At 37.1% G+C, this 14,578-nt stretch overlaps 3 protein-coding genes across 3 annotated transcripts; 2 read left to right on the forward strand and 1 right to left on the reverse strand.

The window, feature by feature from the left end:
- On the forward strand, nucleotides 4,834-5,911 carry LOC18591263 (myb-related protein B). The gene has a single exon (XM_007017293.2). It carries the CDS (start codon nucleotides 5,113-5,115, stop codon nucleotides 5,866-5,868), a length of 756 nt encoding a protein of 251 aa, XP_007017355.1. The 5' UTR covers nucleotides 4,834-5,112; the 3' UTR covers nucleotides 5,869-5,911.
- Nucleotides 8,994-9,950, reverse strand: LOC18591265. Its single transcript, XM_007017295.2, has 2 exons — nucleotides 9,671-9,950; nucleotides 8,994-9,558 (listed from the first exon to the last, which is right to left on the reverse strand). The coding sequence occupies exons 1-2, from the start codon at nucleotides 9,849-9,851 to the stop codon at nucleotides 9,323-9,325; spliced, it is 417 nt and encodes a 138-aa protein (XP_007017357.2). The 5' UTR covers nucleotides 9,852-9,950; the 3' UTR covers nucleotides 8,994-9,322.
- Nucleotides 10,661-13,990, forward strand: LOC18591266. Its single transcript, XM_007017296.2, has 3 exons — nucleotides 10,661-10,769; nucleotides 10,930-11,505; nucleotides 12,658-13,990. Exons 2-3 carry the CDS (start codon nucleotides 11,041-11,043, stop codon nucleotides 12,835-12,837), a joined length of 645 nt encoding a protein of 214 aa, XP_007017358.2. The 5' UTR covers nucleotides 10,661-10,769; nucleotides 10,930-11,040; the 3' UTR covers nucleotides 12,838-13,990.

A 14,578-nucleotide genomic window follows, 5' to 3' on the forward strand; every position in this document is an offset into this window, starting at 1 on the left:
CACAATTCCAATTAAGAAATATTTTTCCCTGTACACAATCTTTCGCTTGAAAGGTGTCAGGGTTCGATGGTTTAATGTACTGGAAAATACTAATGGTTAGCATTCAAGCATACCCAAATATTAAAGTCTTGAGGTTTAAGTATCTGATGTAGACTCCCAAATAGATGTTTCTGTGGTGGCTGAAATTCCGAGCATTTACTTTCATGGGCCGCCTAGGCATAAATTCTTGCCACCAATAACTCCCTGCTTGCTTTTCATAGGCCATATATGTTGACATCTTGTGCAGACAATCTCTTTCACAATCTATCAATTTGATCCTCATTAATTAAGTACAAGCTTTTCCTTTAACTTTTGTACTGAAGTCAGTTTGATTTGCAAATCATGTTTCTGTTCAGAAGATTCAAAAACCAAAAGCAACACCAGGGGGACTATACCTAGCTAGTTCTAGCCCCTATAGAATCATGTGAAAATCCCATTCATCTAAATCAAAGGGGGAGTTGGTGTTCCCATTACAAAAAAGTATAAAGCTCCAGACAGCTTGATAGGGGCAGAAAAATTGAGAAACAAGTCGACCAACAGAAAAACAAAGCAAACCTGCTAAAACAAAAACTAGAAAACAAGCAGATACAGAACAAACAACAACAACAAAACTAATACTATGGTAAGGGTAGTTGTGCAGCCCTATTGACAAGATTATCAGGAATTTACAAATGCTTTGAAAGTTGAAACAAGGCTGACAAGCAAGATCAGAAAATCAATGGTAAGGGTAGTTTTGAAACGGATTGAGGGAAACCAAAACAAGTTGGCTTTTGAGAAATGGGGTGAGAAATTGAGAATAGGACCAATATATGTACTGCAGACATGGACATATGTGGGATGGGAATTATTGTTGCAGCTTGGGAAGAAGTATTCCTTTCTTGGAAGGAATAGAAAAGTGAAACCTGGCCCAATCATTGGATCCCAATGTTAGTAAAGCAAAGGTGAAGATATTGGTTTTCCTCCATTGAAGATTAAGGATGTTCCAAGAGAAATATTAATCAAAATGTTGGTGGGGGCAATGAAATGAGAGAGAAAGTGGCCACAGATGAAATCCAAGTATACACACTTTAACCAGAATCATGCGTGCTTGTCATCTAAACTAACCCATAGATGGCCAACATCAGGTAATATTTGGGCCACTGTTCGATCCAAATTCTCAATCCCACAGCTCTTCTCGGTCCACAGCCTTATCGGTCCAACCACGATGACTGCTAAAAGGAGAAACAATGCCCAGCCCACAACAACCTTCGCTCTCCAAAACCAACTCTATTAAACCAACTTTTCCTCATATTCACAATCGTCCACAGCGACTCGAAAAAGTAATTAAAAAAAATTATTTTTTATTATATTTAATTAATTTTTTATATTTTATTTTTAATTAAATAAATTTTTATTATTAATAGTTGAACAATTATATTTAATCAAAATATCATATATCATTTTATGTTATGTGACAATAACATGACATGTTGATATATTATAACGAATAATAACATAACTATTGATGTGATATAATAATATAATCATGTGATATTTTCACATTTCACATTATTGTTATGTGAGTATAAAATGATAAGTGATATTTTTACTAATACTAATTAACCAACCGTGAGTTATAAAAATTTATTTAATTTAAAATAAAAATATAAATATTTAATTAAACGTAATAAAAAAATAATAATTTTTTTAATAATGTAAAGATTTTTTTCAAGCATTATAACTCTAAATTATAAATATTATAAAAATATGTACCAATATTATATTTAACTTGTGATTTTGATATTAAAGTTTGAATTTTACTAACGACATTTAAGTAATTTTAATTTCATATAATTTTTGAATATGAATCAAATTGAAACAAAATTGATTTAACATACTCAAATAGGAATTAAATTAAAAAAAATTGAATATGAATCAAGATTAATGGTGTCATTTGCTTACTCAATCTAACGAGAGAATCAAACCAATCACATTATAATTCACGTGTAAATGGAGTGATTATAAAGTAGCAAGTAAGAAATTGTACCAAAAAAGGAAAGAGGAAACAAAGACGATGAACAACTATGTAACCAATGGGTTGACCAGTACAAAGAGGACAAACAACCCCATGTCCACGCGGAGTCGGGCTAAACCCTCCGAACTTCGTATAAGGACCAAAACCGACCGGCAACTGGGTTGGAAGGAGACAACACTGGGCCCACCTTGGTTGCCACGAATCAAGAGGCTCAGCATCTGTTTGATCAGATTAAAGGAGGAAAAAATAAATAAAAAATCTCTCTCTTATCTATTTTAACGACAGTGTCCGAACTCATGTCCCACAAATATACAACCGTCAGTAGACAAATATTTAGTGTCCCTGGGGAAAGGATATTTAGCGGTTCTATTAATAAATTATTTTATTTTATTTTTTTATTTTCATTTGTTGGTTGAAAAAAAAAACACTAAAATAAAAGTCGGTGAGAGGGGAGGGTTTTGGTGCCAGCTGGAATATCAACTGCCCAACTGCTTCTTTCCCATCTTACAATCACAGGGCCCACCATAAAAACTCCAAAAGATTGCTGCCACGTGGCGGCTACGATGCAATCATGATATCAATTCCCGGTTCATATTGCTGGACTCCATTTTCACTTATCTTTTTTTTTTCCTTACTAACGCGTGCATCATACTCGCTATACTACGATATGAACTTTGTCCGAGTGCTTGAGGCCCAACTTGATGCATTAAATAGTTAATAATGCAAGTGATAGCTGGCATAATCTTTCAAGAATATGGCTCCGTGTCCAACATTCTCTGTATATAGTCTAAACTAAATCTCTATTTTAAAAATTTTTTTATGTGACGAAAATTGAAATTATAAATAAAATTAAATATCTTATTTATCAATTTTAAAATATCAATTTCTAAATTCATAATTGACACTTTATAATAAATAACCCCTACATCAAATAATTTTTAAGTACATATTATTGTCACGCATTTACATCCATAACAGGTAAGGTGGGTTTTGATTTATAAATAAAAGTATTTCTCCATCTAATATGCTTGTTTTTTAAATTTGAAATGTAAGTCTACTATAAATGATATTATAATATATTTAAATCTTCACTGATGTGTGATTTTTATGAAAAATATTAAGATCGAAGTAGATCGAGTCAATATGCGATCACTCTCTTTTATAAGTAAAAGAAGTCAGTGTAATAAAGATATTGCATAATTAGATACATCTATAAGGGATGGAGTCAATGTTACGAGAATGTTCACATAATTAGATACATCAATAAAATATAGGATTACGAATTTCACATTAATAAGAAATAAGTAGATAAAGACCTTTTTTCATATAATAGTATTATAATTTTTTAATATAGGTAAATTTTCTTACATCCTAACCAGTTTGTGACAAAATGATTTATTACCCGCTCCATAAAGAATAAAACATTGAGAGGAATGATTAATTATCGGCTCCTAAGTGAAAAGTAAATAAGATTTGAAGGTAATAATTAGGGGGAGTGTGAGGCACACGCTCCCTAGGGAGGAGTGGAGGGGAGGGGTAAGCGGGTGGGGGAGGAGTCTGTGTTGGATAAAACCACAAAGTCAAAGGGATTCAACTCGAATCACGTGAGATTCTTACAGGCTGGGAGTGGGCCCATCCTACGTGGAGAGAGTTGAAGTCATCTTCAAAACTGGTTAATTTTTTAACAGTGTGGTTTCTCTTTTGTTCCAGCGACGGTTGATTTGGAGCCGTTTGATCCATGGGGGGCTATTGGATTTGGACTTACAGCTGTAAATCTGGTGCAACCAAAAGTTAGTCAAAAAAGCAAAGGGCCCACCCCTTTTTTTTTTTTGGTTTTTGCCGTTTTAAAACGTTTGTTATATGTGTTCAACAGCTCTGCCTTTCCTGTCATGTTTTAAACGCTCCCGATAAGCATTGTGCCTGTGCGAGTACGAGAATGATTTTATTATTTTTCTGTTCCTTCCTCAGATCCATTGGTCTCCTTTCAATTACATTTTTACCCTTACTTTGAGTAACAAATTTCCTTTCTTTCTCCTCCCCCCCCCACGCCCTCATTTTCTTGATTATTTTACCTATAGATTCAAAGCTAGTAAGTATGATTATGATTGTGCTAAACAAGTCCTCCTTCATTTACCTATTTCAAGAAATTAGTCTAATTATATAATTCTTTTTTTTTGTTTTGGATGCTTGGAAGTTCGTTAAGATCACAAGAATATCGTGTTACTTAATTTCAATGTACATAAATGTATACGTACTTTTCAAGTCTTTATTTGTTGACCAAATGATTTGTACGATAAATTAAAGACTTGTTCTATCACAATTAATGCAAAATGTCACATGCATTTTTGTAGAAATAATACAAGAAATGAATGTCTTGAAGTTTTAGAATATTTTTATCATGTCAAAATAAATTTACTTGGCTCGATAAAAGATCATATCGATTAGTTTTAGAAACAAAAATCATAAATAAATCTTTATGGGAATGCTTTTAAGCAAAATTGATGAGTCTGTCTATCTTGGTTATCTTATCTACCATTTTACCACACAAGTAGGGCCCAATTCATTTGTATGCAAAACCTTCAAAGACAAAGGCTCAGGAGGGGTGAGGGGATAAGAGCAAGGTTACTTCTCAATTGCTCAAAAGATAGTAAGCAAAATGAAAAATTGAATTGAACTGAATTGGACCCAAAATGGTAAATTGGCAAGAAAAGACAAAAACAGAATGACAAGATGTCTGAAAAAAATAATGTAATAATAACCTAGGGGTGTGGATCTACACAGACCTTTCTCTCTCTAGTCTCTACTTAGACCCCCCACCAACTTTACAAAAGCCAGTTTCCTGGAAGTACCCCTTCTCAAAATGCTAGGCGCCTAATATGTTCATGCATCTCCCTGGCTGCCCTTTCCTTCTTCGTATATAAACCACCCTTCCTTTCACTTCACCATATTCTTATAGCTTTTATACAGCTCACTCTAAAAGAACAGAAACAAAACAAAAAAGAAAAAAAAAGAAGAAGGAAACTCTGTTCTGCTGATCTCTCTTTGGTAACTAACTGGAGATGGAAGCAATGAATCGGTGTTCATCTTCTACATCATCATCTGATACATCTTCTTCAGAGTCATCTTTATCTGCGAGGGCTTCGAACAAAGCTGAGAAGATCAAAGGTCCTTGGAGTGCGGAGGAAGATAGGATTTTGACTCGGCTTGTTGAAAGATATGGAGCCAGGAACTGGTCTTTGATAAGCCGATATATAAAGGGTCGATCGGGGAAATCTTGCAGGCTTAGATGGTGTAACCAGCTGAGCCCCAGTGTTGAGCACCGTCCGTTTTCTCCGGCTGAGGATGAGACCATCTTGGCTGCTCACGCTAGGTATGGTAACAGGTGGGCCACCATTGCCAAATTGCTTCCTGGGAGGACTGACAATGCTGTGAAGAATCATTGGAACTCGACGTTGAAGAGGAGGGCAAGAGGAGGACAACAGCAGCAGCAACAAGAACAGCAACAGCAACTGCAACTGCTGCTAAATCAAGAGGAACAGATCGTACAGAGCCATCACCAAATGGAGGGTGGTGATAATGCATTCGGATCTGTGGGGATGATGATGGATGAGGAAGCGTTGACGGCGTTGACTCTAGCCCCGCCTGGTAGTGGTGTTCCGAGCGGAAGTGCGGTGGTGGTGGCGGAGAGGAGGAGTAGAGACGAGAGAGTGCCGGCGGAGTTTTGGGATGTGATGAGAGATGTGATAGCAAGAGAAGTAAGAGAGTATATGACCACAACGTTATCAGCTGAGACTCCAGGGTTCCCATTAAGATAAAAACAATAAAAAAAAAATGGCTAAGCCAATCTGTTTTCTGGTTTCTTATGTCTTCTTTGGGAAAGGGTTTCTTTTTTGGGGGGGGGGTTTCAATTTCTTTCTGGTGTTTATATGGTGATCTTTGTTTCTTTTTGCTTTCTTTAAAGGGCCAAAAACCGTGAAAGAAATGTAAGATTTCATGAATGAATGCCCGAGCTCCAGGCATTAAACAAAAATTTACTTTGCAAGACAATACAGCCTGTCACCGGTAGCCTGAGATTGACATTTAATTAATTAACAGCTTCTTTCCAAGTATTATACTCCCAATGCCTTTGAAAAATAGGAAATTTTGGGAGGGAAAACCATGCATATTCTGCTTGAGGATTCTTCCTATTCTAGGAGGAGGGAGGCCATGCAACCAGATGACAAATGCATTAACCGGTTCAGACAATGTTGATTCTTACTACAACATACCGACTAAATATTCTTCTGCTGAAACCCTTTTATGTTGACCAAGAAAAATTAGAGTTCTACTCACTAGATTTCATTATTCCCACCTTCTAAAGTTTGGGGTTCTCCTTTTCCTTGGGCAGATATTCAATTCTCTAACAAAATTTGGAAAATAGTGAATACAAATTAAATAAAATATAATTTATATTATTCATGATGTTTTCTATTTTTAATATTTTGAAAACGAAACAAAGACAAACAAAAAAAAAATTATAATACTCAATATTTAAATGTTTTGAGGTTAAATCTCATCAACAAATTGGAGGCCAAAGGGTTGACAACTACTCGTACTTATCATGTTTGTTTGAGGATTAGAATAAAAGTTAGATGAATGAAGATGCTGTTGTGACTAGAAACAGTTTTTTGTAGGAGTTAATTAGAATTCAGTAATGCAACGATGAGGATTGAAGATGATGTATGTACCTAAAACCCCATTAATATCCCATTTTTGTTTTATTCCTTTGCATAATAATTCAGAGTTATAAATAGAAATAATTATGGGGTTCTGTACTCTTGCTTGTGATCATTTAGAAAGACAAACTAGTACTGATTTTTTTGCTCGAAGTACAAAATCCAAACTTGCTTAGATTTTGTCTCAAAAGTGCAATTTGGAGGAACATAAGGAAATAGCAAGCTCTGCTGGTTGTTTTTCCACCCCCAACAAAACTCATAAATGCTCCTTATATCAACTGTTAATTCCTGATTGTAATTGGCTTGGTTCCCACATCAAAATGGAAATAGCTTTAGGACCAAAGAATCCAATTGTACAAAGCAGCAGCCTCCAAACTGGAACTTGGATTTGGGACTATGTTACAGAATCAAGCATTCGATTGTCCATCAGGTTCACTGAACCCCTTTGCATGCTTTTAGTGCCTCACCTGGAAGGTAGGGCTCAATCAAGTGGCCAAAACATTCCTAACTGCACATTGTTCCGTCTTATCTGCAGGTTAAAATCTAGATTGTCTTTTACCCTTAGAAGTTCAAAGAATGTGGACCTTGCCTGATGAAAATTGGGGGGATTTTCTTTGATGGAAGGGTGAAAAGGTCAGCAATGGAGAGAAAAGGGTGCACTCTGTTTCTAGATGGCTGGAATCAGATTCAAAGAAAGCCCTGTCCCACTTTACAGCAACACCTTTTGAATTTTATATTTTTTTGATCAAGGCATGCATGATTTTAATGTGCGAAGTCCCTGTGCCTTTTGGCCAAAAAGAGAGTTTTTAAGTGATGTAGCTTTCAATGCTGTTTGATTTGAGGCACCCCCTGACACACATCCGGGAACCAGTTTCTAAAGATGTGTGTGAACGGGAGTAACCTTAATAATTTCAAGGGAATCAACCTCTTCATTTCATTGGAGTTAAAGTTCCAAAAAGGGGGAATAAATGTCTAAGAACCCAAAGTTACAGATCGTGAAAAATGTTTGAAAACAGAACCACTCCCATTACAAGAATGTTGTGCCTGATAAGATATCGGGAAATTTTACTATTATGTCTTATGAACTGTGTCAGGTAATCAAATCTCATCATATCTGAATGTCTTTGTGAATTTGATCACTAATCAGTTTCCAGGATACACTCCAGAACCACCGACAACCTTTGCAAAATTCCATTACAGGGTTCCAAGTACAGTCGCAGGGTTCAAATTTGCACAGAAAGTCAGTGTTCCATTGATTCTGGGTTCTATGTCTATCTCTTGGCATACTAGCTTGGCTCAGAGGGCAGCTGATGGTCCCTGTTGTTGTCAATGGAACCATCATTGCCAACGAGACGTGGGCCTGGTAAACTTTTTGTTAAGGGTAGATAAGAAGTGAATTTACCTTTCCATTCAGGACGAGCAAAGACATGTACTCCATCCCAAATGAAGCTACTGACCAGGTTGCAATGAACCACCAGCTGAAAGTGGAATGTTGACAAAGCATGAGAAACGGTTGCCCCTGCTTAACTAGTTGCTAGAATTTAAAACACCATATACAGATCCAAGTCAGAGAAAAACAATACAAAATTTGACATTCTGGGCCTGGCATGAGGAAAGCTGCAACTGTTTACTAGTGTGGTAGGTTAGGATTTGGAAAAGCAAAAGAAGTTGGAGATAAGAGGCTGTTTGTTTTTGGCTACAAGTCAATTTACTCAAAGCCCCGTCCCGTCCCGTCCCGTGGTCAATCCCACTTTCACAGCACCAGCGTAGAATTTTTAAACCTGATTGTCAGGACATGCAAGTTCTAAATGTGCCAAACCTGCCATTAATTTAGTGGTTAAAACTTCTGATAAAGAGCTTACCGCGTCAGGTTTCTGCTAGATAAATGGCTTTGGAATGGTTGTCAATGTCCAAAGGGTATTAAGTTTGCCTACCATGCTTGGCAAAAGTGCCATCATTCCGAGGCATCATTTGCCTAATTAGTTGACACTTTTGCAACATGGTTGTGACTTGAGAGAAGTACAAGTTCTATAAAGGTTAAGGATATGGACCAAATGGGAGGGGGAATATAAAAATTATGGAGTTGGGCCATCTCAAAAATGTTTGCAAATTAATGGAAGCAAAGGATGTAAGAGGTCCATTAGTAGAATTTGGACATGGGAGACGGCCACCTGATAAAGCAACACCGAAAACGAGTATGCATGGTCGTCAAGAGGAAGCACTAATTTAAGCTGTAAATAGAGAAAACTCAAATTTTATTTCTGTATAATGATAACAGATATGCAAATCCCTATATGCATTCAACAAGAAACAACACAATTCCTTTTGTTTTAACAAGAACGAAAGCAATTCACCAACTTTTTCCTATGACGTCTACCCATCAAAGGGAAAAATAGAACAAAACGTATACAACGAACATTGAACAATTTTATGACTGATCATGACCAAGTGATGATCCTTTATTATATTTATTCAATCATGGTTGATGGTCCTCTCCCAAACGATTGAGTACCTTCAAACAGAGCAGTCTCCCTTGGTGTTTTATAAAAGGATTTTAAGCACGTGGCCAAGGCACAATAATGAGCTTCATCATCCCATCTTTGCAGTCGTTACCTTCAGCAGAAGCGAAGTAGAAAACCCTCCATTGGTTTACCACGAATTTGAAGCCATCGCCCTGTCCTTGACGTGGATTAGCCAAAAGCTTTGCTTTACTGAAATCGCATTTTAAGTAACTCCACAAGTTTGGCAGCAGGTAAACGCTGTGAGCCGGGGTAGCCTTATATTTGAACACTGCAAAGTTGTACAAACAAGGGTAAAATAAACATCAGTATCATAGAAAATGGAACCAAAAGGGGGAAGGGGAATGTATTCATGAACTTCATATGGTTTGGTTGGTATGAACCTAAGGTGTCTTCAAAGTAAAATGGTGCGTTGTTGGCCGCCCACTCCGTGTAGTTGTAACCATAGCGCCAGTTTTCAGACCCTCCAACGACCACGGTGGCAGCCTGAGTGACTGCCAAAAGAGAGGCAGCTACAGCCACCAAGAGAATGATGTTTCCTTGAGCACTGACCCCTGAAGCCATGTTTTGCTTACAAGTTTCTCTAGTGGGCTTGGAGGAAACTTAGCTTGGTAATTCGAATGATGAGATGCTGAATTGCTGATGGCTATGGGAGTACCAGGTGGGGTTTATATAGGAGAGACAAGGCATTGTTCTTCAACGGGACCTTCCTCTAGAATCACATTTTTTTCCTCATCTCTAGAGAATGGAGAACAATTCAACAAATTCACAATTCAAACTTTGGGTACTTCATAGAAGTTCATGTTAATTCTTTTCTCATTAGCTAATTTACCTTAATGTCACACCTGAATCTATCCAACAAAATGATGACAACCCCATTTCTTATCGTCTTTGAAAAATGAAAGCAAAAGGGGAAGGGTGTGATTGTCATTTAAAGGGGTTGAAGAGCAACATTTGGTCATCAAAAATTGGGTGGATGTCCATTTTGAGGAAGAACAAAAGGGTTTGGATATGATTAAGGGAGCCGTTAAGGTCATCCAAATACAACTGAGTGTGGGTTTGTAAGAGGGTTTTCAATGTTACACACTTATACATGACACCCGGTCAACCAACGGCATTTCTCCTGACTCTTGCTTGGATGTTAACTGAACTCTGCCACTAAAAGAAAGTCAAGAGCCAAACTTTGCAAATTTGTTGGACTTTTAGAGAAGACTTCTTCACTTCAAAGTTGGTATGGTATGGAACTTTTTTGTATTGGCTTAGAGTGTTGGACTAGATAGGCAAATCCTCAAGGCCGAACTCCAAGAAAAGGGCTTAGCTTAGCCCAAAGAAATAAATCCATGAAAGCCAATAAGGTAGCCCAGCCCAAGGATAAAGAAAAACATGGAAAATTTGATGAAATCGTTGTCGGTTTATGTTGCCCCCTAGACTACTTGTTCTCTTGGTAGCGGAGTTCAGTTTCGTTCTTGAAAGTGTTCAGAGGTAAGTGTTCTAGATTACCCTGCACCATCGTCTCCCTTACTTTTTTTCTTTTTTCCTATTGGTTAGCAAGTTCTTGTTGGATTTGCTGGTTTTTGTTAATTGTAACAGCCACTTTACTGAACATGAACTCTAAAAGTTATTAGTATTAATCTTTATGCAGCGTATATTAATTCTGAATCTTGGGTTCTACCATTGTGGCAAAGAGGATAAAAAGAAAGGACCCATTTTGGAGGTTATCTTAATTTAGGAAAAAAGAAGATTAAAGAAGAAGATGAGTTCAGTTCCTAAAGAAAATTTGTTTTGTTTGAAATGGCCATGGGATGTTAGCAAACAGCCGAAAAGTCCCAACCTTTGTGCCTCTGAAGGTCCTTGGTTGTTCAAGTCTATGCAAAATCTAGGATCCCTTGTTCTAAATTCTTTCAACTCGGTTTCGAAATTTTCTGGTTCATGGTTCAATAATTTCAATCCTGCCCAATTGGCTGCTGGGAGTAGTCTAAATGGCAACTTGAAGTTGAAAAGGAAAATATTGGGTCCTGAAGAACAAGGGGAGGCAGAGCATAGAGCTCTTGCATCAGCGCTAGCAAGTGGAAAGGAGGCTACAGTGATTGAGTTTTACTCACCTAAATGTAGTTTATGTAATTCCTTACTTAAGTTAGTCATGGAGTTGGAGAATAGGAATTCAGATTGGCTCAACATTGTTATGGCTGATGCTGAGAATGAGAAATGGCTGCCTGAGGTACTCTTCTCCTGATATTGCTTATATGTTAGAGACTGAAGTATGAAATACTTCTGTTTTACCTGGTTGAATTTTTTCTGCCACCACTCTGTGTTTGTTTCCACAAATAAGTATATCGGCATCAATATGAACAAACATTGAAAATGAATATTCTGGTGAGAATCTTTATTTCTACCTTTTAAAATATATTTTGGGATCTTATGCATTTAATATTACGAATAGTATCCATTTGGATTATGGATATTGTTATCGGTTGTAATCTACTGGTGTGGATTTATTAAATATCACAATCTATGATCTACTTATTAGATCTACAGCTTATAGGGCATCATGAACTTTGTGCCCTGGAATTTTGAGGGGTCTAATAATAGCTAGCACTATTATAAGATTATGGCTGGTGTTAGCCGGTCTTTCCTTTCAATTTGTTAATCTCTTTCATTTCCAGGACAAGTCCCCCTCTTTCATTTGGTAAAGCCTGTTTTGTCTGCTTAAAGACTTTGGAGAAGCTTCAGTGTCAGGATTTCTGGAGAGAGCATTGCTTATACTAGTTTTATTTAAGACTTAGGTTTCCTTTCCCCAGTTTTACATGGCTTCATTTAGATGTAGAAACATCTCTTAAGTAAGTTTCATAGTCAGTATCCATATGACATCTGAAAGTGCCTCCAGGGATAAGTACCTGAATTTTGTTAAGGAGGTTCTTCGTCAGATAATATGGAAGAAACTAAAGAAAGCTGCAGTTTAGGCATTGCAGTATTTGAGTTCAATGGATTATGTCTCTGTTTGCTATTTGAGTTACAAAGGAAGTTTGCTGAAGAAGTTGCTTCAAGTACCAGTTAGTAAACTAGAAGATATAGCAAGTTCAGAGAGGACCTCTTCACTGAACTTCTTGTTATTGCGCTTTTTCTTTTATTATTCTTAAACTTATTTATCATGGACTATGATTATCCCTTGTTTTGCTTTTCTACCTATTTTCACTTTACTATATGCAACCTTTCTAATTATCTCTGGGACTGAGTTAAGACTTAGGAGGATCATAATTGATGATTTTGTATCATTTTAAGCATGTTCTGCCTGTGCAAGAGATATAATTCCTCCCTGATCTTTGTTTACAAAGTAATTTGATATAAAGTTCTGGTTGATTTTTTCATGTAGCTTCTTCATTACGACATCAAATATGTTCCTTGCTTCGTGTTGTTGGACAAAAATGGGTGGGCACTTGCAAAAACAGGTATTCCCAGCAGTCGGCTGCATGTAGTGGCAGGTCTCTCTCATCTTCTCAAGATAAAGGGCCCTACATGTGGTGGTAGCTCTTGCTCATCTCCTCAACAATGATATTTTTACCTTTGTAAGTTCTTTGAAGACACATTTTATTCCTTCCCTTCTGTGTGGAGGAGAGGTGTTTGCAGTGCCTTAATATGCAGCTGTAGTCAATTAAAGGGCTTCAGAGTTAGCTGGAAAGTGGTTAAGAGATCCTTACAGTGAAAGAGTCACAGAACTGACAGCTTGATAACTGTTAGCCATGATATCTAATCTTTGAGGCATTGCCGACAGCTGTCTTTATGAAGAAGCAAGTTGATAAAGAGTTTAAATATGTTCATGATCGATGTTTGTCAGCACTTGCATGTCTGCACTCTTGCATTAGTCTTACCTGTTAACAAATTTGGAGCTATTACCCTTGATGTTGGACCAACCAATATTGGAGGAGAAGTGACTAGAATGAGCCAATGATGCTAATGATGCAGTTTGGTTTGATTGCCCACCCTCTTAGCTGATGGGCAAGCAAAAATAAGTGGTGAAGAGTCCCCCTTTCACCGCAGCTCGCAGGCCATGTTTGGCGCCGCTGTCCTATGAGGATTTCCCCCTCCTGGTGCAGATATCTCTCTCTTCAAGTTTCTATCATCAGTCACGCAACATTCCCCACTTCCACTCTTTAATCTCTATTTCTTGATAAGTTGATGAAAAACATACAGACAATGTCTACCACGTGCATGTGTGTTCATTGACAATTTGATTATGGAGAGGGAAACAGATGCAAAGATCTGGAGGTGGAAATGAACCAAACCTTAAGGCAACCAAAAGACCCAAAAAGAAAAAGGGTCACCTCCATTAGGGCATTCGATCTTTTCTTGTGGTACTTTTTCCCCCGAATACAACAAAACAGTTACACGGAGAGTGATAAATGTAAGAAATAATGTGAACTGACATGTCGAACGGCGCGAATATGGCTGACGTAGCAGCAATTCATTGTTTCTTGTCACAACATGCATGTACGGGCCCCCAATTTAAAGACCCTTCTGCTGCAGAATTCAATACCGTTAATACTCACCTCACAAAAGAATGTTTTCAATCTGAAGCAAGGCACGGAAATTCGCTTTTCAATACACACATTGTGGATCAGAAACTCGCTGTAACATTATCAATGCCCAAGGGATATCATGGACAAATAGATTGTAGTACTGAGTATAGATCAAAATATTATAGTCGACTTCTAACCCTTAAATGTCTTTTGGCAACACAGATTAGTCAAGATCGAACTGTTATGATCCTATTCATTGTGTTACATTAACAATGAATTCTATTATAATACTTTTAATATTGAGATCTGTAATCAATTTTATAAAATTTTTGATATAGAAAATTCACCAATATAACAATTGCATGACATTTGATTTATGTAATTGCTTACTTATTATACAGAATAATCGAAGATATAGACTTGTTTGCTTTTCTCTAATGGATGTTGTAAATGCCTAATTAGGCCCAAGCCCTCGCCTTGTTTATATTTCTTCAATATGGGGTCCTGGCATACTAACTGAATCGAGAATAATCAATCAAGGTGACTGAAAGAAATCCTCAAATCAAATGAGAAGTTTTTCAATACTAACTTCAAGATAGACGAAGTGAAGGTGCCAAAACATTTCCATTTAAAAATAAAGAACACAAATTTCAAAGTCCAGCAACTCCCCTAACCCACGACAGAATCTTCTCAGGCCAAGCTTGCTACTATTACTGGACTAGCAGACAATGAACAAACAAAAGCCGACGACAATCTAGCAAAATGCTGTGCACATGC

Source organism: Theobroma cacao, chromosome 8 (genome assembly GCF_000208745.1).
Source record: "Theobroma cacao cultivar B97-61/B2 chromosome 8, Criollo_cocoa_genome_V2, whole genome shotgun sequence".
NCBI lineage: Eukaryota > Viridiplantae > Streptophyta > Magnoliopsida > Malvales > Malvaceae > Theobroma > Theobroma cacao.

Excerpts from the sequence above, each read along its gene's own strand:
- LOC18591263 (XM_007017293.2), top strand. The coding sequence starts at position 5,113 with ATGGAAGCAATGAATCGGTGTTCATCTTCTACATCATCATCTGATACA.
- LOC18591265 (XM_007017295.2), bottom strand. The coding sequence starts at position 9,851 with ATGGCTTCAGGGGTCAGTGCTCAAGGAAACATCATTCTCTTGGTGGCT. Across the intron at positions 9,559-9,670 it reads TTACTTTGAAGACACCTTAG|TGTTCAAATATAAGGCTACC; the intron begins GTTCATACCAAC and ends ACAACTTTGCAG.
- LOC18591266 (XM_007017296.2), top strand. The coding sequence starts at position 11,041 with ATGAGTTCAGTTCCTAAAGAAAATTTGTTTTGTTTGAAATGGCCATGG. Across the intron at positions 11,506-12,657 it reads ATGAGAAATGGCTGCCTGAG|CTTCTTCATTACGACATCAA; the intron begins GTACTCTTCTCC and ends TTTTTCATGTAG.